The sequence below is a fragment of the Hemitrygon akajei genome, chromosome 13 (assembly GCF_048418815.1).
Source record: "Hemitrygon akajei chromosome 13, sHemAka1.3, whole genome shotgun sequence".
Lineage (NCBI taxonomy): Eukaryota > Metazoa > Chordata > Chondrichthyes > Myliobatiformes > Dasyatidae > Hemitrygon > Hemitrygon akajei.
The window spans coordinates 109,562,213-109,585,450 of NC_133136.1; the positions used below are offsets into that span (position 1 = coordinate 109,562,213).

Consider the following 23,238-nt stretch of genomic DNA (forward strand, 5'->3'; position numbering starts at 1 on the left):
AGTGTTGGTATAAATTCTAAGGAGGGGAGCCACCCTAGATTAGATTGAAGGTTTGGTTGTATGGAGAACGCTTTGGAAGTTTTTTGTTTGATAATGCCTGCGATCATCCTCAGTTGGGGATGTAGATCTAGGTTTCAGGGGTTAATTGTTTTTCTTGTTTGTGTAAAGGGGTAGAGGGAGTGTTTTCAGAGATCACCATGGCAGCTTATTCTTTTGTGTGTTACGGATTGGCCAGACTTTCTTTTCATTGTGCGCTATTGTGTGCAGCTTGTGCTGTTTTGTGCACTGTTTTGGATTGTGGGCCCTGTGTGTCTCCTGATATGGTTAACATGGGTGCTGCTGATGGAGGCCACCCTGTGAGGTTTATTTCTAGGAATGTAAAGGGGCTCAATGGTTCTGTTAAAAGAGCTAAAGTTTTCTCTCATCTGAAACAATTAAAAGCGGATATACTATTTCTACAAGAGACACATTTAAGAGTGGAAGACCATAATAGACTCCGTAAAGCATGGATTAGTCAGGTTTTTCCAGATTTAATAGTAGGTCTGGGGGTGGGGGGGGGGGATGGTGGCAATATGAGTCACCAAAAGAATGCAGTTTACACCATCTGATGTGATCAGTGACCCTAATGGTCGCTTTATTATAGTCTCTGGATCTCTCTTTCAGATACCTGTCATTTTGGTAAATGTTTATGCCCCTAATTGGAACGACATCCACTTTGCAAATAAGGTTTTGTCATTAATACCTAACCCGAATACACACCAGCTAATCTTTTCAGGAGATTTGAACTGTGCTATTGACCCACTGCTTGATAGGTGAATCCATTGGTTAGGCAATTCTCTTTCTTTTCTCACGTTCACCACTCCTATTCCAGGCTAGACTATTTCGTTATAGATAGCTCCTTGATACCAATGATTAGACAAATTGAGTGCACTGCTATAGTTTTATCTGATCACTCACTCGTGAAACTAGACCTATGTTTTCCTTTAAACATTAGAGAATGGCCTCTGTAGAGACTTAACCCCCTTTTGCTTTCCAATGAGAAATTTTGTAGTTATATATCAACTAACATTGACACATTCTTTGAGACTAACAAACTGAGTCGGTATCATACTCTTTACTTTGGGAAACTTTAAAAGCTTACTTGAGAGTCATATAATATCTTATACTTCACATGCCAATAAAGAGCGTAGGCAGGAAATGCAAGTGTTATCACAATCTATTTTGGACCTGGTTAGGCAATATTCTGAGGCACCCACTGCGGAATTATATAAAAGCCGGGCTGATTTACAAGCAAAGTTTAATCTTCTATCTACAAACCTGTCAGAACAATTAACTCTTAAGACACGTGGCCTCTATTATGAATATGGTGACAAGGTGAGCCGGCTTATGGCTCATCAGTTGAGGCGTCAAGCTGCAACACGACTTATTCCCCAGATGTGAGACATGCACCAAAACTTGACAAACAATCCAAAAGAGATTAATAATATCTTTGCAGCTTTTTATTCCTCTCTGTATACCTCAGAATTTCCCTCAGATATAACAAATATGGAACGTTTTTTAGATGATTTGGAAATACCAACTCTTGGACCAGAGGGGGTGGAGAATTTAGATCAGGCTCCTGGGCAGGAAGACATTAATAATGCCATTATGACTATGCAGAGTGCTAAGTCTCCAGGTCCTGATGGTTATCCGATAGAATTTTATAAGAAATTTAAGGATAAGCTCATACCGGTCCTTCGAGAAGTGTTTCAGGAATCTTTGGAGAACAATTCCTTACCCCCTACTCTTTCACAGGCATCTATTTCACTTCTTCTTAAAAAGGACCAGGATCCGACTCAATGTGGATCATATCGTCCTATCTCACTTTTGAATGTGGATGTGAAAATTTTGCCTAAAGTGCTTGCGTGCCGTTTAGAACACCCCCTTCCCAAGATATCGCAGATGATCAAACGGGTTTTATTAAAAATCACCATTCTTTTTTTAATGTCCATACACTGGCTGATGTGGTTTATTCACCCAGTGATTCTCCGAGTCCGGGGGTTGTTATCTCCTTGGACAGGGAGAAGACGTTCGATAGAGTGGAGTGGGTATACTTGTTTAGTGCTTTGAAGAAATCTGGATTTGGCAGAATATTTGTAGCCTGGGTTAAGCTGTTATATCACTCATCTTTAGCATGTATACAGATGAATTATTTTCGATCTGACTGTTTTCCATTAACACGTGGCACTCGCCAAGGCTGTCCATTGTCCCCTCTTCTTTTTGCAATTGCAGTTGAACCTCTTTCTATTGTATTTAGGTCAATTACATTATTTCAAGGCATTAGGAGAGGGGACATGGAACACCATGTATCCCTATATGCTGATGACCTCCTACATTATGTGAGCGACCCTGTAGGTAGCAGACCTGCTATTGTGTCAATTTGGAGCCTTCTCTGGCTATAAACTGAACCTTCAAAAAAGCAAATGCTTTCCCATTAATAACTTGGCCCTACAGATGTGACAGGAATCTTTGCCTTTTCCTTTATCTCAAGATGGTTTTGTATATCTAGGAATACACGTTACTCACTCTTTTACATCTCTATTTGAAGCTAACTACAGGCCTCAGGTTAGCCAGATGAAGGCTGATTGTGAGCGATGGCACAGTTTACCCCTTACTGTAGCTGGGAGAATTCAATCAGTGAAAATGACTGTCCTTCCCAGTTTACCCCTTACTATAGCTGGGAGAATTCAATCAGTGACAATGACTGTACTTCCTAGATCTCTTTATTTGTTCCAGTGCTTGCCAGTTTTCTTATCTAAGTTATTTTTCAAATCAGTCGACCAAGCTATAACCTCCTATATTTGGGAAAATAAGGTCCCAAGGATTAATAAGCGCAGTCTCCAAAAGGTCGTGACGTAGGTGGAATGGGCCTTCCTAGCTTTATTCATTATTACTGGGTATCGAACATTCAAAAGGTATTATTTTGGCTCCACCGGCCAGATATAAACTGGGGCCTACTTGAGACACGGTCTTGCGCTCTTCGTCGCTCCCAGCTTTAGTGTATTCTTCCTTGCCATTGAAATCCTCTCAATTCACATCTAACCCGGTTGTGCTCTCCACCCTCAAAATTTTTAATCAATTTCGCTGCCAGTATAAGTTCACATCAGCTTCAGTTTTGGGTCCCATTCATAGAAACCATTTATTTCTTCCCTCAACACTCGATTCAGTTTTTAGACAATGAGTTTTGAATGGTCTTATGCGCATTAAGGATTTGTACGCCAATAATATATTTGATAGTTTTGATAACCTGTACAGTAAATATGGCCTTCCGCATAATCATTTTTTAAAATACCTACAGATTCGCCACTTTGTCAAGGAAAATTTCCCTCTTTTCCTGATCTACCACCTGCTATGTTGTGGGAAAAACTCACTCTTAGCTTTAATGATAAAGGGCTGATCTCTGTTCGATACTCTCAGCTGATGTCTTTGGGAGTTCAAGACCTAAACAAAACTAAGACTCGGTGGGAGGATGACCTTGGTATGGATCTGGCTGAGGAATATTGGGCAAAAGCATTGAATAGGGTTCATTCCTCGTCATCATGTGCTCGACTGGGGCTCATACAATTTAAAGTTTTACACAGGGTACATTTAAGTAAAGCCAGGCTTGCTGACATATATCCCGGGACAGACGCTGGCTGTGACAGGTGTTCCTTCTCTCCGGCTGGTTTAGTGCATGCATTTTGGTCTTGCCCTCGGCTTGATGGCTACTGGGCACTGGTTTTTAAAATTATCAGTGAGGTTTTGGGGTGACACTGAGACCTTGCCCGCTTATAGCTGTATTTGGTGTGGCAGATGATGCTTTGGGTTTAAATGCAAGCCAGTCGGATATCGTTGCATTTACATCGCTTTTGGCCTGTAGGAGAATCTTGCTGGTCTGGAAATCTGCCACTCCCCCATCTGATGCTGCTTGGTTAGAGGACATAATGTTTTTTCTGAAATTAGAAAAGATTAAATTCACGCCGAGTGGGTCTGTGAAAAAGTTCTATTCGAAATGGGGACCTTTCTCATCATATTTTGGGAGTCTTAGAATTACCTACTAGTTAAGGGCATTTAATTGTACTTGGGGATTTGGCCCCTTTTAACACGCATCTGGTTTATCTCTCAGGGTGGCTGATGAATTGCAATGTGAGTGTATTCTGGATCGTCTGACATGTTGTGGATGTGTGTGGGCCTTCGTCTTGAAGGACTGTGGCTGTGAAATGTCCGTACTTGTATCTGTGAAGTGTTGTATTGTAAATACATTAGCTGCCATGGTATGTTTGGGGAGGGTGGGTGAGGGGAGTTTTGTTTAGGGGTAAGGTATAAAAGCAAACTGGAGGAAAATGTAATGCATTATGTATTCTATATTGTGTCATTCCTTCAATAAAAATAAATGGAAAAAAAATAGACACTTCTCAAACCATCGGTCTGAGCCCGTCCCTTCCCTATCACCTGCCTATCCTCCCTCTTGCACTGTCTACAAGCTTTCTCTATTTGTGAGCCAACTGTCCCTTCCTCTGTCTCTTCAGTTCGGTTCCCACCCCCCAGCAATTCTAGTTTAAACTCTCCCCAATAGCCTTAGCAAACCTCCCTGCCAGGATATTGGTCCCCCTTGGATTCAAGTGCGACCCATCCTTTTTGTACAGGTCACGCCTGCCCCAAAAGAAGTCCCAATGATCCAGAAATCTGAATCCCTGCCTCCTGCTCCAATCCCTCAGCCACGCATTTATCCTCTACCTCACTCTGTTCCTATACTCAGTGTCATGTGGCACAGGCAGTAATCCTGAGATTACTACCTTTGAGGTCCTGCTTCTCAACTTCCTTCCTAACTCCCTGTAGTCAGTTTTCAGGAGAAGTATCGAAGGATTGTGTTGAAGTCACTTCATGATCATTCAAGTCATTTGGGGTTTGACAAGAGCTATGGATTCGTCTGAGATTGGTTCTACTGGCCCCGAATGGAACCAGAGGTCGAAGAGTACTGCAAGTCATGCATTTGATGTATTCAGATGCTGCCTACAAGGGTCACTCCCTTATGCCATTTACAGAGTGCAGGGCCACTTGATTTAGTATGTATGATTTCCTATCCATAGAGGCCTGATTCCAGCAACACTGTGAATGTCTTGGTTATTACTGATCACTACACCAGATATGCTCAAGCCTTCCTTCCAGAAGATCAGAGGGTGTCCACTGAGGTCGAAGTGTTATGGGAAAAGTATTTCATTCATGATGGCCTTCCAAGATGGATACACAGCGATCAGGGAAGGGATTTTGAGAGTTGGCTCATACATGAGTTACTGATCATGCTTGGAGTTGAGAAGTCAAGGACTACGTCTTATACGCATGGTATATGTTACCTCATGCAAACTCCCCAATAATTGATGAAAAGATTCCCAAACCTCCCCACGCTGACTCAGATGTAGTGGGGCGGTGGTCAGGACAGGCAGTCTTGCAGCTGGAGAATGACAGGAAAGATCCCAAAGTAATTGGGATGAAGCTGAGTTTAGTCGAGTGGCAGGGTGACTTGTGTTGCCAGAGGGCACGAGTAATGGACAGGGTGAGGCATTCTCAAGTAGACAGGAAAGATCCCAAGGAATGCTTGAGGCTGAAGAAGTAGAAGATGGGATAAAGAGGTCTCAAAAAGTCAGGAAACCCCCAGATAGGCTGACCTATGGGGAGACCAGAATGTGGTGTCTATCCCCTTAGTGAGATGTGTCACCACTATTTACAAATGGATTAGAAGTCATGGCATCACAAAATTCCTTTGAAAACTTTGTTATTGATGATGGGTTGACAAATTTAAAAGTCATGAGGACATGTTGGTGGAGGAGAATGTAACATCCTAGTTAAGATTTTACTACTAATGTTGTAGGATATTTCAATTAAGCAAAATGAAACACCCTACAACATTAGCAATGTGTTCTACTAGTAGTGTTTGGGTTACTGTTAAGGATAAGGGGGTGTGATGTTCATGTCATCCAGACAGGATGGGAGAATTGGGAGAAGATTCTAGAGAACGCTGGCTGGAGAGGTTTTTGTTATGGACACTGGGGTGGGTCGAGGTCTTTTTTGGTGGGAGATGGAGAGAGAAGAATCTTGAGAGAACCAGCCATAGGGAATGTGTGAGTCAATTGGGTTCAAGAGGGGTGATCAGTGAATAGGACCGTGAGCACATTTGACCTTCTGCACATTTGACTGTTTTAATTATAATGGGCCCTTCTATTTTTCTTTTTTTTTTCCTGCTTTCTTCTTTAATAATGGTTTGGTTAAATAAATATACTTTCTTTACAATTGTATGCAGTGTACGATCTGTTATTTCTTGCCGATGGCAAATTGCATGGGGGCAGTAGTTAGACAGTATTCACACAGATCAGAGTTCGGGAGGGCAAGGCATCCCAACTTCCCAGTTTTGGTAGGACCCAAATTATACCAACCCTAGACTTACAGAGTCTGGGAAAGGTGGTTTTCTCACCACTGAGTCTGGTGGCCATTAGCCAGAGGTGAGCAAGCCGCATCTCTAGAGACGTCTGGCAAAAAGAGGCTTCACATACCAAATCTCTTCAAACCCCTAGTGAAGTAAAGCCAAAGGTGTTCCTTCTTCACGATTACATCAATTTGTTGGGTCCAGGATAGATCAAGATGTTCATCCTTTCTACTGTTGACCCCTCAGTGAGGACTGGCAATGTGCTTTCCCACTGCTATTACTGAGTGTGAAGTTGCTGTGACACCACTCAGCCAGCTGATCTGTCTCACTCCTGTTCGGCTCCTTGTCACCATCTGTAATCTCAAAGATCTGGGAAGAAGTACGTCACAGAATCATTTTCCTTCTATAATCCTGTTTGACCTTCTTCTGCCAGTCTCTTAAATTTAGACAGTCTCCCTCAAAAGATAATTGGCAGGCAGGTCAGCTTTTTAAACTATGCCCCTAAACTGCAGAACTCAGTACATAAAACGATAAGGGATGCAGACTCAGCTGACACTTTTAAACACCAGCCCAAACACTATTTATTAATCTTCCTTGTAACTAACACCTTTTTGTCTTTTGTTTTCATGTTTGCATTTTATTCCACATTCAACTACATTGTTTGTATGATTCAAAGAATCAAAGTGCATTTATTGTCAACAAATGTGTAAATCATACAACCTTGACATTTGTTTGCTTGCAGGCAGTCGCAAAGCAAGGAATCCGAAAGAACCCAATTAAAAAGAATAAGACGAACCTCCAATGCACAGAGAGAGAGAGAGAGAGAGAGAGAGAGAGAAAGAGAAAACAAGTCATGCAAACAATAGAAGCAAGCAACAACAACAACAGCATTCCAAACCAAATTGAGTTCCCAGATCCAAATCCTCAGAGCATCCCAAAGCCTTGGTGTTCAGTTCATTGTATTAGCAGGGCAAATCGCCACAAAGTTCACAGAGAGGAAGCATAGCAGCTGGGGCAGTCTCACAGCCTTAGCAGTGCAGAGAGAGGAGCCCCCAGACTATCTGGGCTGGTATTTAAATAGTCAGATCCTCACACTAGGAACCTGGCCTCACTGAGGCAAATCGCTCCGGGCCTAGATTTTGCTGCCAAAGAAGCCGTTCTCAACCTCTCCAAATCAACTCAGAGCCTTGAGCAGTCTAACTCGCCCGACTCTCAACACCCTGCCTTTCCAGTCTACCTGGGCTGGCGTTTAGATTGTCCAAACTGCTTATTGTACCTCGCATTAGGACTTGGGCCTCGTTGCAGCGAATTGCTCTGGGTCTAGAATGCACTGCCCAGTGATTCACTTCAGACCTGGATTTTGCTGCCAAAGAAGCCATTTTCGACCTCACCACATCAGCTAGGCTCTTAGAGCGATCCACTCTTGCCCCCAAACTGGTTGGACGGGCATTGAAACTCCTCTGTCCCGACTTCTCCTCTCTGAATCGGTCACTCTAACCAGCACGGATCCAACTCCAAGTGTGTTGATTTTGCAGCACACCAGCAGGGTACGTCTCTCCAGTTCAATTTGCCATCACTCGTCTCTTCATTGTGTGCGGTGATAGTTTACCACAATTTACTTCAAAATAAAGTGTTATTAGTAATATTTTTAATTGAATTCCTTTACTTTCGAGCCACAAGTAAGCCATCGCACATCTTTGGTAGCACCATCTTAAACCGGAAGTACGAAAAGTGCTGTATAAATAAATGATTACTTTTGGGGTTTTTTTCTGAGTTTTGGCCATGGAATGTGTGGCATGTGGCCAAGTGGTTAAGGCTAGCAATCTGAAGGTCGTGAGTTTGAGCCCCAGCCAAGGCAGCATGTTGTGTCCTTGAGCAAGGCACTTAATCACACATTGCTCCAATCCACCCAGCTGAAAATGGGTACCGGCAAAATGCTGGGGGTTAACCTGGCGATAGACTGGCGTCCTATCCGGGGTGGGGGGGGGGGCGGAGTCTCGTACTCTCAGCCGTTTCATAAGCACCTGCCTGATGAGCCCTTAAGGCTCAGGATAGACTTTCACTTTTAACAAGAACACTCATTTCTCAATTGCTATTCCAGTGGTGTTTACTATTGTGGCTTTCTGGAGATTTACATAAACATTGCTGCTGTGTGGACCTAATTGATTGCAACTTATAAGATTATTAAGGGATTGGACAAGATAGAGGCAGGAAATATGTTCCAGATGCTGGGAGAGTCCAGTACCAGAGGGCATGGTTTGAGAATAAGGGGTAGGTCATTTAGGACAAAGTTAAGGAAAAACTTCTTCTCCCAGAGAGTTGTGGGGGTCTGGAATGCACTGCCTCGGAAGGTAGTGGAGGCCAATTCTCTGGAAGCTTTCAAGAAGGAGCTAGATAGGTATCTTATGGATAGAGGAATCAAGGGATATGGGGACAAGGCAGGAACCGGGTATTGATAGTAGTTGATCAGCCATGATCTCAGAATGACGGTGCAGGCTCGAAGGGCCGAATGATCTACTTCTGCACCTATTGTCTATTGTCTAATTGTTTAATACTTTTTTAATTGTTTAATACTAATTTTGGGCTACCAGTTGTAGATATTACTATTGAGACATGAACAACCTGGTCATGCTCCATAGTCTTTCAATTTCCTCTTTTAATTCTGCATATTTTTGGTGTTATGGATTTCTGCGTGTTTTGTGTGTATGGAATGTGTATATTTATTAAGTAAATTTTCCTTGCTTGTTTATCCTGTAATATTATATTTGGCTGGTTATTGTGGATTGTCCTATCTGCAATGATGGATGGATCTGTCAATGATGAATTTGTAGGATTCTGACTCTAAAATTGGATCAGGCGTGTGTTTATAGAAGGTATGGTGTCTTTTTATGAATTTGTATTTTGAAGCAAGATTTTGGTGAATAACTTGATTGAGCCTGTGTAAGTAATAAGATTGAGTTAAACTACTGCAGATTCTTGTAATGTGTTGGATTGTCTCTGGGGTTTTTTTTGTTTGTTTTTTCTGCATTTATCATCTTGAATTTATTGGTCTTTTATTCTGTATTTTTGATCATTTTTCTGTGAAAGCCCTGGTCCCATATTGCCACAAGAAGTGTCTGTTTCTGGGAAGAGATCTCCAACTCTGAGCCAGGTGTTCAATACTTCTTTGTCGACATCTATCTGTTCAGATTGTGGAGGTGTTTTCCTTTGAGAATCATGCTCTTCAATTAGTTGACTTTTTCTTCAAAAGTCATAATTTCTACATTTTTCTGGGTTGTGCTTTCATTTATGTTTAGGATTCAACAATTTTAGGCAATTGACTCTCTCCATTGATATTAAAGCTTATCTATCTGTAACATTAGCTCGGTTTTTCTCTCTTTGTTGGGCATTCCCTGCAGATCTGAACTGCTTTTCACTATTCATTAGTAATTGTGTTTAACTGATCCTTTGTTTTCTCTCTGCTGACTCTCTTTGCAATCAATTAGTAGACAAGTGACTAAAATCTAAACTAGTAATTCTCCCTTACTTCTGCAGCCTAGATTTAATAAAAAATCTTTTTTTTTGGAACATGGAAAATCCAGGCAGGAATAACCTGTGATAAGAACATAACTCTTCTATGGACAAGTTTGAAGTTGGATGTGAGCTGCAAATATCCACAGAAGGACGGACCTGGCTTTAACAGACTTGCACCTTGTCAAGACTTGCACCCTGACATTCTAAAACTAAGCAAGTTTCCTGCATTAAGTATCAAAAAGCTTTGTGTAAAAAATGGATATTGTGTAAAGAAATCCAAAAGCATTACGTACATGTAGCTGACCTTGCACTCGTCCAATGGAAAGTGGATTTAGGCTTTTGCCTATGATTGCAAGCCATTATTTAATTGACACCAAGAAAACATGACTCAAATGAAACTGTGTTTGAAACAGGCATACTGGTAGCAAGCATTCTCTGCTACTCAGAAAGATTATGGTTTATCTATTCTTTTACTACAATTCGCCAACAAAATTAATACCCACATCACATAAATGAATAAAATCTCATTTACCTGCCCAATACTTTGATCTTCTTTATGGCCTCTTATATTTTGAATCCTCTGGTACAAAAACTATCTGTTTCAGCCTGCAGTAGGGTCAATGATTCTGCAGCTATGGCCTCTGACCGTATCTGTCAATTTATTCTCATTTAAGACCTGTGCTGTAGGCACAAGTGCATTCCCTCCAGTGACCTGTACAGTAGCAGACTGAACACCCTGACACGCCGTCACCTCTGCAATAATGGTCAAAAATCGTCCTAAGTACCTGGGACATCTCTATGCAGATTTTCCACGATTCATTAGGGGAATGCTCTGATTCCTCTCAGTGCCAAAATTTGGTCATTTCAACCAATTAAATGATGTTCTGATTTTGGTTCTTCCTACCAAATTTAATATTCTTATATTTCTCTGTGAAAAGTTTCCTTTCCTTATTTTCTTTTTGCCCCCTTACGTGCCTATCTCATTGAAGACATGTACCTTACAGGCATCTTGTTTATTAAATTATCTATCCCTTCAACTTCCTAAATCAACAGAAGATTGAAAACATTAGTTTGGCAGCTCTGTTTATAAAAGCCAGTTGAACGTTAATGTTGGCTGAGCTGAGGTCAAGAGCATTGATGCAATGACAAACTTATTACTCATTCTGCTCTTGGGAAGAGTAGCACTATGACTTATTTCACAATCAATCAGTTAGTAACTTAAGATAACAGATTATTCTCCAGCAGCAAAATAATCTCCTTTTAGATGAATATGGAAAATCCCCACAGGATTAGTCTATGATAACATGTTTCCAAATTGCCTGCTTATGTTGGATAAGGGTATCTTGTGCATTGCGACTATGAGTCACTTCACCTTACCGGGTAATATTGCTGTTGAATAAACAGATGGTTTATTTTTCTTCACACCACAGTAGATGAGAAAATAAATGGTACTGGTTAGAATAATCCCGCTGCAGTATGCAAAAACATAATCCATGTCTAAAATAGAAAAGAAAGACAATTAGGAGTTTATCTAGAAAATGGCACGCAATTACATTGTCAAGCTGGTAAAATATGCAATGCTTTGTAACCTAGTCTATAGTTCAATCAACCCACTGTAGATCATTCCACACCATCTTGTTTTGTGACCTCTCACAATTAGGCACGTGGAAATTTTAAACAATTAAACAATTGACATTCTTTGAATTAATATCAAAGACAGCACTTTCTAATATCCAAGATAATGATTTATGAATGGCGACAAGCTAGGAGATTTGCTCATTGGAGGAAACTGGGTATAATGTTTGGAAATCCTTGCAACTAGACTAGCCGGGGTGTAGTATCCATGGATGTCCATATCTAGCAAAGCAGCAGCCAGGTTGAATGGTTCCTCAGTTGAGAAAACTCAGAGCCAGGAACGATTCATTGGACAATCTTTAGGTTTCCTGTCCAGCTGCAGAAAGAAGCATCAGTTGGGGGGGGGGGGGGGGTTTGAGTAAATCTCCCCTTGCAAATCTTACAAAGTGTCACTATTCCCATTTACTGAAGATAAGCAGAGCCTTATAAGGGGCTTAATTTGTTTAATTTGTCTTTGTGTTTGAAATTCTAAAGAAGCAATAGGGATGCATTTATATTTCAATATATTTCTTTGATCTGCTTTTGAGAAATCTCTGAGGGAACATACAACTAACTACAGTTATGTGATTCACAATACCAAGTGCTTTGCTGCCAGTGCTATTTAATCTATTACATAACCCAGTATTGGACAGCAATGATAAATGCATGAACATAGGGTCCCCAGAGTTTGTTTAACTATAGAAACCTGAGATGGTAATTCTGAGACAGCATCTTAGCCACAGAAAAGCTTACCTAAGGATTGTGTTTAAAACAAAAATCTTCATTGGCATGTATGTTTAATTGTATAGTGGAAGAATAATTTTCTAGGAAATGGCCTCATAAGTGAATGAAACTTATGCATGTGGACATCTACCTGATCTATGTTCACTGCCTTAACTAATCCCTTGTGAAAATGCCAACAAATTTGAGTTTTAAAGCAAATACTGTATCTCTCTCTACCTTCCTTTTGCACTCTGTTCTTTTATTCCCACTTTCTACTCAAACCATATGGTTCTCAAACTGTCCTTCATTACCTTCTTTGTTTCAGCCTGACTCCAGCCAAAAACTTCCCACATTCCTGATCCCTGGTGTTCTCTACCCTGAATCTAACTGTTCACACACTTTTGATACTTCACAACATAAGGCTCTCTACTTCATTCTTATTCCAGGATGTTCCCACATTAGCAGAGTCCAGGGTGTTTGTAACATCTGCAAAATACAGTAAGTGTCATTTTTTTTACATCCTTCATATACATGCGGAGTAAAAATGTTTACGTTACATCTCTGTCTAAATGTGCAAAGTGCAATTTATAGTAATTTATAATAAATAGCATGTAAAACAGGACAGTCAATATAACATAGAAATACAATTGTATCAGCATGAATTAATCAGTCTGATGGCCTGGTGGAAGAAGCTGTCCTGGAGCCTGTTGGTCCTGGCTTTTATGCTGCATTACCATTTCCCAGATGGTAGCAGCTGGAACAGTTTGTGGTTGGGGTGATTCGGGTCCCCAATGATCTCTCTTTGTACACCTGTCTTTGTAAATGTCCTGAATAGTGGGAAGTTCACATTTACAGATGCGCTGGGCTGTCCACACCTCTCTCTGCAGAGTCCTGCGATTGAGGGACATACAGTTCCCATACCAGGCAGTGGTGCAGCCAATCAGGATGAGCTCAATCGTACCCCTATAGAAAGCTCATTTAATTTGGAGTGTCCATACCAAACTTCTTCAACTGTCTGAGGTGAAAGAGGCATTGTTGTGCCTTTTTCACCACACAGCTGGTGTGTACAGACCACATGAGATCCTCGGTGATGTGGATGCCGAGGAACTTAAAGCTGATCACCCTCTCAACCCCAGATCCATTGATTAGCCCATCTCCATTCCTCCTGTAATCCACAACCAGTTTCTTTGTTTTTGTGACATTGAAGAGGTTGAAATAATATCTGAGGCACAGGGAAAGATACAGTCCACATTTTAATGTGATCTGATATGTCTCATCATTTGAATTATGTTTTAGTTTTCAGTGGTATTGACAGACCTCCTGAATATGTGTTGTGTGTGTATGATAAAGCAGAGAGTGAACATAGAACAGAAAACCGTACAGCACAGGACAAACAAGCTGGATGAACTCAGCAGGTCGGGCAGCATCCGTTGAAAGAAGCAGTCAATGTTTCGGGCCGAGACTCTTCATCAGGACTGAAGAAGGAGGGGGCAGGGGCCCCATAAAGAAGGTGGGGGGAAAGTGGAAAACCAATCAGAGGAAAGATCAAGGGGTGGGGGAGGGGAAGCAGGGAGGGGATAGGCAGGAAAGGTGAAGAAGGAATGTAAGGGGAAAGCTCTATGGGTAGTAGAAGAAGGAAGAGTCATGAGAGGTGATAGGCAGCTAGAAGAGGAGACAGAGTGAAGCTGGGATGGGGAAGGGAGAGGGAGGGAATTACCGGAAGTTGGAGAATTCGATGTTTGTCCCAAGGGGCTGGAGACTACTCAGACGGTATATGAGGTGTTGCTCCTCCACCCTGAGTTTGGCCTCATCATGGCAGTAGAGGAGGCCATGTATGGACATATCCGAATGGGAATGTGAAGCAGAGTTGAAGTGGGTGGCAACCAGGAGATCCTGTCTGTTGTGGCGGACGGAGCGTAGGTGCTCGACGAAGCGGTCCCCCAATCTGCGTCAGGTCTCGCCGATGTAGAGGAAGCTGCATTGGGAGCACCGGATGCAATAGATGACCCCAACAGACTCACAAGTGAAGTGTTGCCTCACCTGGAAGGACTGTTTAGGGCCCTGAATGGTGGTAAGAGAGGAGGTGTAGGGACAGGTGTAGCACCTGTGCTTGCAGGGATAAGTACCAGGTGGGAGATCTGTGGGGAGGGACATGTGGACCAGGCAGTCGCGGAGGGAACGATCCCTGCGGAAAGCAGAGAGGGGTAGAGAGGGAAAGATGTCCTTAGTGGTGGGGTCCTGTTGAAGGTGGCGGAATTTGCAGAAGGATCATATGCTGGATTTGGAGGCTGGTGGGGTGATAGGTGAGGACAAGGGGGACACGGTTCCTGTTGTGGTGATGGGAGGATGGGGTGAGGGCCGAAGTGCGGGAAATGGAGGAGATGCGGGTGAGGGCATCGTTGATGATGGCAGAAGGGAAACCACGATTCTTAAAGAAAGAGGACATTTGGGATGTCCTGGAACGGAAAGCCTCATCCTGGGAACAGATGCGGCGGAGACAGAGGAACTGGGAATAGGGAATAGCATTTTTGCATTTGGCAGGGTGGGAAGAGGTATAATCAAGGTAGTTATGGGAGTCAGTGGGTTTATAGAAGATGTCAGTGGACAGTCTGTCTCCAGAGATGGAGACCGAGAGATTGAGAAAGGGGAGAGAAGTGTCCGAGATGGACCAAGTGAATTTGAGGGCTGGGTGAAAGTCAATGAAACTGACGAGCTCAGCATGGGTGCAGGAAGCAGCACCAATGTAGTCGTCAATGTAGCGAAGGAAAAGTTGGGGAGCAGTACCAGTATAGATCTGGAGCATAGACTGTTCCACATAACCCACGAAGACGCAGGCATAGCTGGGGCCCATGCGAGTGCCCATAGCTACACCCTTGATCTGAAGAAAGTGGGAAGAGTCGAAAGAGAAGTTATTAAGTGTGAGTACCAGTTCTGCCAACGGGAGGAGTGTGGTGTGTTGGGGAACTGGTGAGGTCTATTGTCAGGAAAGTAGCGGAGGGCTTTGAGGCCTTCATGATGGGGAATTGAAGTGTATAATAGCTTCTCTTTCGTGACCCGACACAGATTGGGAAACGGCTTCGTTGAGCACTTCCACTCCGTCCGCCACAACAGACAGGATCTCCCGGTTGCCACCCACTTCAACTCTGCTTCACATTCCCATTTGGATATACCCATACATGGCCTCCTCTACTGCCATGATGAGGCCAAACTCAGGTTGGAGGAGCAACATCTCATATACCGTCTGGGTAGTCTCCAGCCCCTTGGCATGAACATCGAATTCTCCAACTTTCGGTAATTCCCTTCCCCTCCCTTCCCCCATCCCACTTTCACTCTGCCTTGTCTTCTAGCTGCCTATCACCTCTCTCTTGATTCTACCTTCTTCTACTACCCATAGAGCTTTCCCCTTACATTCCTTCTTCACCTTTCCTGCCTATCCCCTCCCTGCTTCCCTTCCCCCAGCCCTTGATCTTTCCTCTGATTGGTTTTCCACTTTCCCCCCCACCTTCTTTATGGGGCCCCTGCCCCCTCCTTCTTCAGTCCTGATGAAGGGTCTCGGCCCGAAACGTTGACTGCTCCTTTCAACGGATGCTGCCCGACCTGCTGAGTTCATTCAGCTTTTGTACGTGTTGATTTGACCACAGCATCTGCAGTGTACTTTGTGTGTACAGCACAGGAACAGGCCCTTCAGCCCACAATGTAGTGCTGAACCAACTCAACTAGCAATTAAATACTTAACCAAATTAATTCCCTCCTGCAAACTATGCATATCCCTCTGTCATTCTTTGCACATTCACGTACCTACCTAAGAGCCCCTGTCGTATTTACCGCCACTACCACTCCCAGGAGGACATTCCAAGCATCTGCCCACTCTATATAACACTTACGTTCTCAATACTTTTCGTATAAATTTCTGTCAGGTCTCCCCTTAGCATCCACTGTACCAGAGAAAACAACCTCTCCTTGTAGGACATGCCTAATCCTGGTAACCCTCTCCAAAGCCATCACATGCTTTCTATATGGAGTGACTAAAATGAATACAATACACCGGACCTGACTTAACTAGAGTTTGATAAAGCCACATTATTACTCCCTGACTCAGATTTCCTCGTAGATTAATTATTTGGCCTCTGGATCTTCTCCATCACCACCACATTCTTCCTTAGACATGGGGATGAAAACTGCTCACAGTACGCCAAACAATCCTCCTTTTACATTCTGGTTTTACTTATCTATGAGCTTAGAACATATTTGTAATGGAATCAAATAAGATGTAACATGAGTTTGTCAAAGCATTAGTAGAAAACTTTCAGAGAGTAAACAATTTATAAACGACACTGATATTGCAATAAATACCAAGTTAGTCATCACATGCCTTTGTTGACAGGACTTTCAAGGCTAGCATTAGCACATACAGTAATTCAAATTCCCAGATGTTTGATAAACTAAGACTGGTTTGCATTAAGCCAAAAAACACTTAGCGGTAGAAAGGGATGTAAATATTCTTGCAGTAGAAAGGGATGTAAATTTAAGTTCTGCTTGAAGAAGCTAAATTTCTTACCAAACTGACTAGCTCCAAAAAATTCAGTTTCATTTCTTTCAGCATGGTTCTTAATGTAGAGGACTGGTACAAAGCTGGAACCATAAAACAACCCTGCACACATTGCAAGACTGCAGCCTCTGTGGAATATTATAAAATAATAAATTAGGCATGAATCGGAAAGCCAAGCCAAATGTTTCATAAGCATCATATACCTTTACATTGTCACAGTTTTAGTTTAATTGTAACTTAAAATAGCTGCTGCAATAAGAAAGACAGAGCTAGAGGAGTAAATAACAGCGTAGGAGCAAGATTGGATATCCCACCTTCCCTAGTCTATTCTGACATTTAATTGCATGCTGCCTGATCTGTATCTCACTGTTGTTCTTAATCAATATGATCCATAACCTTAGATATTTTCACATTAAAAATTGTGTCTTGGAGGCATCAGTAATCCAGCCTCCACAGCCGTTTACAGATATCCCACAACACACTTGATCACTCCTCCATCTCGGGCTTTTGGTACATCTTCATTTTATCTGTTCATAAATATACCTTTACCTGCCGAAACCCTAACCTCCTCTATGCATTGCACCCTATACCTACGGCCAAGCTTTAGGTCAGCTGTCCAGATAATTCCAAAGTGTGGCTTGGTTCAGTTTCAATTTGATAATCAGCTGGCCGTTTTTGCAAAGTTAAAGGTACTAGTGAAATACAGCTTGTTGTTGTTGATCATGTTGGGAATCATATCGCTGATTCAAACTAAGACAGATCCAGTATAAAACCAACAAGCGAGCAAATTTGTTCCTTGCCCTCAATGTTCCCAGTGTTGTGCATGCAGTGCTGAAAATGTTAAGGGTGAGCAGTAGATATCAGCATGGTAGTGTCTCTTGTGGTGTTACGAAAAGGATGTGAGCATGTATTGGGCAAGCATCATCACAACACTATATATAAATAAGGAGCAGATTAGTTTGCAGCTGGAATTGAAAAGATAAGAAAACTTCATAAAAAAGGTGGCTGGGTAAACTATTATTCCAGCTGTACCATATAGCCTACTGTATAATATGGGACTATTTTATGTCGTAGTAACATGTTATTGAGTATGTGCTATTAGGTGCGTATTGATCTGTGTATATATATGTGTTCGGTTTGGGTTCCGTAAGTAAAAACCCCTGTTAACTTAGCTCCAGCCTCTAGTGTTTTTACTTATAGTTTTGTTGTGTAACTGGTCACATACACAAAAAATTGGCGATGAGGTTAATGAACCTACATCATATCAGAACGCCCTGTTTTAATTGATAACGGCAATTGGAAGGAAGCGGGAATTCAGCCAGAGTCTGGAACATCGGGAGACCGAAAGACACAGTCGAAGCCGTGGCACGTCCAGGCAAGACCACAGTCGGGGCTGAACCCCAGGGTTGCCTGCCTCGGAAGGGAAATTTAAAGAAAAGGAGTGACACACACATCTAGCCAGAGCACACTTGCAACGCTCGCAAAAAAAGGTCACGTGAGTCAAGAAAACAAGGGACTGGGGTTAAGTTTACATAACAAGGATAAATCAACACAACAAGGATGGCATTAATTGGAACCATTGCTACATTTGATAGAGGCATTGAAGACTGGGCATCTTACATTGAAAGGGTGGAGTTATATTATGATGCTAATGGTATTAGTGATGAAAAGAAAGCCCACTTATTACTCAGGGTTATGGGCACGAAAGCATACAGCCTACTACGGAGCTTGTTCACCCCTGAAAAGTCAGCTGACAAAACATTCAAGCAAATAGTAGACACCCTCCAACAGCATTTAAACCCCAAACTACTGGTCATTACTGAAAGATTTAAATTTTACAATCGGAGTCAGAGCAAAAACGAAAGCATTTCTGAATATTGGGCTGAATTGCGCATATTATCAGAACATCATCATTTTGGAACGGGTCTATCAGATGCATTGAGGAACAGGTTAGTGTGTGGCATGTACTGTGAAACCACCCAGAAGGAGCTCCTGTGTGAAAAAGACCTTACATTCAAGAAGGCGTTGAACACCTCAATCTCATTAGAAATAGCCACACGAGGTGCTCCAGAGATACAACAAAAATCTCTGGAATATGCTACGAATAAAATGTCACCGCGCAGAAATGTTGGAAAGAAATGTTACCATTGTGGGAACAGGTTACATGACCCTGATGGTTGTTGGTTTAATGATAAAGAATGTGGAAACTGTGGCAAACTGGGCCACATTGGCAGAGTATGCAAAGCTAAACAGCAGGAAAAGGGCAAAATACAGAGAAACAAGAAACCCCAGAAAGGAAAATACAACAATGTGCACCAAATGAAAGAAAGCAGTTCTGATGAAAATGACTCAGACAAAAGTGAATTGTCTTGTCTGCCACTTCACAGCGTGAAAGAGACAGATGATTGAAAAGTAACATGGATCATTTCACAAGTGGCAGGCGTGACACTGAAAATGGAGTTGGACAGAGGCTCAACCTTAACAGTGACCTCTGTACGCGACTACAAATGACTGTTTTCGCACATCCCTCTGAAACAAACTAAACTACTGCTAAAGACTTACACAGGACAGAAACTGCGTCCCAAAGGCAAAATTAAAGTGACAGTGACCCACGGAGGTAAAACACAGCAGCTGAACCTCTATGTACTGAAAATGGAGGACCACCATTGCCTGGACGTGAATGGCTCAGGAAAATCCAGTTAGATTGGCACACCATCAAGGTACTAGATGTGTCAGCAAGGCCACATCTGAGAGACTGTCACAAATACTTGCTGACTCTGAGGAAGTGTTCATGAAAGGAACAGGAACACTCCAGGGCATGAAGGCAAAGATTGAGATTGAGGAAAATTCATGTCCAAAATTTCACAAAGCCAGACCAGTGCCATATGCAATCGGTCCTACAGTAGAGGCAGAGCTGAAACATCTGGAGCAGACTGGGGTCCTGTCAAAGGTGGATTGGAGTGAATGGGCCACACCTATTGTTCCAGTGATGAAGAAAACCTCCAGCACAAAACCAGGAAGACCAAGCAAGATGCACATATGTGGAGACTTTAAAGTGACTGTTAACCAGTTCTCCGCACGGTACAGTATCCTCTACCTCGTATTGCGGACATTTTTGTTTCCCTATCAGGAGGGGAACATTTCACAAAAATTAATTTGACCCAGGCTTACCTTCAAAAGAAAATCTAAGAAGCATCCAAGAAATACCTGACAATAAATACACACAAAGGACTTTACCAGTACAACAGGTTGGTGTTTGGGATAGCATCTGCTCCTGCAATCTGGCAAAGGGCGATGGACCAGGTCCTGCAGGGGATTCCAGGGACTCAGTGTTACCTGGATGACATCATTGTCACTGGCAAACATGATGACGAACATCTTTCTAACCTTAAACAAGTACTCACCAGGTTACAAGAATATGGGCTCAGAGCTATCGACAGAAATGTGAGCTTTTCAAAAAGGAAATTTCATACTGTGGGCATGCGATCAACACGGATGGCTTACACATGTCTCAAGACAAGATAGAAGCTGTGCTTAAGACACCACCACCTGAAAATGTGTCTCAGCTGAGAGCATATCTTAGTCTAGTGAACTATTACCACAAGTTCTCACGTAGCTAATCTGCAAGGGGGATGGGACCCGGAGCGATAGAGCAGTGAAAGAAGTGCTTGGAGTAAAGCCAGATCTAACATATAGAGAGGCTTTGAGGAAAGAGAAACAGAATAAAGGGTGTAAAGGTAGTAAGGTAGAAGGGCTAAAGTGTGTGTACTTCAATGCAAGAAGCATCAGGAACAAAGCTGATGAACTGAGAGCTTGGATACATACATGGAATTATGATGTAGTGGGCATTACGGAGACTTGGCTGGCACCAGGGCAGGAATGGATTCTCAATATTCCTGGATTTCAGTGCTTTAAAAGGGATAGAGAGGGGGGAGAAAGGGGAGGAGGGGTGACATTACTGGTCAGGGATACTATTACAGCTGCAGAAAGGGTGAGCAATGTAGCAATGACTCCTCTTTTGAGTCAGTATGGGTGGAAGTCAGGAACAGGAAGGGAGCAGTTACTCTACTGGGGGTATTCTATAGGCCCCCTGGTAGCAGCAGAGATACCGAGGAGCAGATTGGGAGGCAGATTTTGGAAAGGTGCAAAAATAACAGGGTTGTTGTCATGGGTGACTTTAACTTCCCTAATATTGATTGGAACTTGATCAGTTCCAAGGGTTTAGATGGGGCAGAGTTTGTTAAGTGTGTCCAGGACGGATTCCTGTCACAGTATGTTGACAGGCCGACTAGGGGGAATGCCATACTAGATCTAGTATTAGGTAATGAACCGGGTCAGGTCACAGATCTGTCAGTGACATCTGGGAGACAGTGACCACCACTCCCTGGCCTTTAGCATTGTCATGGAAAAGGATAGAATCAGAGAGGACAGGAAAATTTTTAATTGGGGAAGGGAAAATTATGAGGCTATAAGGCTAAAACTTGCGGGTGTGAATTGGGATGATGTTTTTGCAGGGAAATGTACTATGGACATGTGGTTGATGTTTAAGGAACTCTTGAAGGATGTTAGGGATAAATTTGTCCCGGTGAGGAAGATAAAGAATGGTAGGGTGAAGGAACCATGGGTGACAAGTGAAGTGGAAAATCTAGTCAGGTGGAAGAAGGCAGCATACATGAGGTTTAGGAAGCAAGGATCAGATGAGTCTATTGAGGAATATAGGGTAGCAAGAAAGGAGCTTAAGAAGGAGCTGAGAGGAGCAAGAAGGGGGCATGAGAAGGCCTTGGCAAGTAGGGTAAAGGAAAACTCCAAGGCATTCTTCAATTATGTGATTAACAAAAGGATGACAGGAGTGAAGGTAGGACTGATTAGAGATAAAGGTGGGAAGATGTGCCTGGAGGCTGTGGAAGTGAGCGATGTCCTCAATGAATACTTCTCTTCGGTATTCACCACTGAGAGGGAACTTGATGACGGTGAGGACAATATGAGTGAGTTTGATGGTCTGGAGCATGTTGATATTAAGGGAGAGGAGGTGTTGGAGTTGTTAAAATACATTAGGACGGATAAGTCCCCAGGGCCTGATGGAATATTCCCCAGGCTGCTCCACAAGGCGAGGGAAGAGATTGCTGAACCTCTGGCTGGGATCTTTATGACCTTGTTGTCCACGGGAATAGTACTTGAGGATTGGAGGCAGGCGAATGTTGTCCCCTTGTTCAAAAAAGGTAGTAGGGATAGTCCAGGTAATTATAGACCAGTGAGCCTTACGTCAATGGTGGGAAAGCTGTTGGAAAAGATTCTTAGAGATAGGATTTATGGGCATTTACAGAATCATAGTCTGATCAGGGACAGTCAGCATGGCTTTGTGAAGGGCAGATCGTGCCTAACAAGCCTGATAGAGTTCTTTGAGGAGGTGACCAGGCATATAGATGAGGGTAGTGTAGTGGATGTGATCTACATAGATTTTAGTAAGGCACTAGACAAGGTTCCACACGGTAAGCTTATTCAGAAGGCATGGGATCCAGGGAAGTTTGGCCAGGTGGATTCAGAATTGGCTTGCCTGCAGAAAGCAGAGGGTCGTGGTGGAGGGAGTACATTCAGACTGGAGGGTTGTGACTAATGGTGTCCCACAAGGATCTGTTCTGGGACCACCACTTTTTGTGATTTTTATTAACGACCTGGATGTGGGGGTAGAAGGGTGGGTTGGCAAGTTTGCAGACGATACAAAGGTTGGTGGTGTTGTGGATAGTGTAGAGGATTGTCGAAGATTGCAGAGAGACATTGATAGGATGCAGAAGCGGACTGAGAAGTGGCAGATGGAGTTCAACCCCGAGAAGTGTGAGGTGATACACTTTGGAAAGACAAACTCCAAGGCAGAGTACAAAGTAAATGGCAGGATACTTGCTAGTGTGGAGGAGCAGAGGGATCTGGGGGTACATGTCCACAGATCCCTGAAAGTTGCCTCACAGGTAGATAGGGTAGTTAAGAAAGCTTATGGGGTGTTAGCTTTCATAAGTCGAGGGATAGAGTTTAAGAGATGCAATGTAATGATGCAGCTCTATAAAACTCTAGTTAGGCCACACTTGGAGAATTGTGTCCAGTTCTGGTCGCCTCACTATAGGAAGGATGTGGAAGCATTGGAAAGGGTACAGAGGAGAATTACCAGGATGCTGCCTGGTTTAGAGAGTATGGATTATGACCAGAGATTAAGGGAGCTAGGGCTTTACTCTTTGGAGTGAAGGAGGATGAGAGGAGACATGATAGAGGTGTACAAGATATTAAGAGGAATAGACAGAGTGGACAGCCAGCGCCTCTTTCCCAGGGCACCACTGCTCAGTACAAGAGGACATGGCTTTAAGGTAAGGGGAGGAAAGTTCAAGGGGGATATTAGGGGAAGGTTTTTCAC

The 23,238-nt window shown here is 42.9% G+C and overlaps 1 protein-coding gene across 1 annotated transcript in view; it reads right to left on the minus strand.

Annotated features, from left to right (window-relative positions):
• The window catches only part of LOC140737557 (transmembrane protein 144-like), a 153,364-nt gene that overhangs the window by 38,535 nt on the left and 91,591 nt on the right, over window positions 1-23,238 (minus strand). Inside the window, exons 8-9 of the mRNA XM_073063999.1 lie at window positions 16,848-16,966; window positions 11,330-11,449 (exon numbers count right to left, since the gene is read on the minus strand). Of these exons, the coding sequence (XP_072920100.1) occupies window positions 11,330-11,449; window positions 16,848-16,966 (239 nt within the window). The remainder of the gene's footprint in view (window positions 1-11,329; window positions 11,450-16,847; window positions 16,967-23,238) is intronic.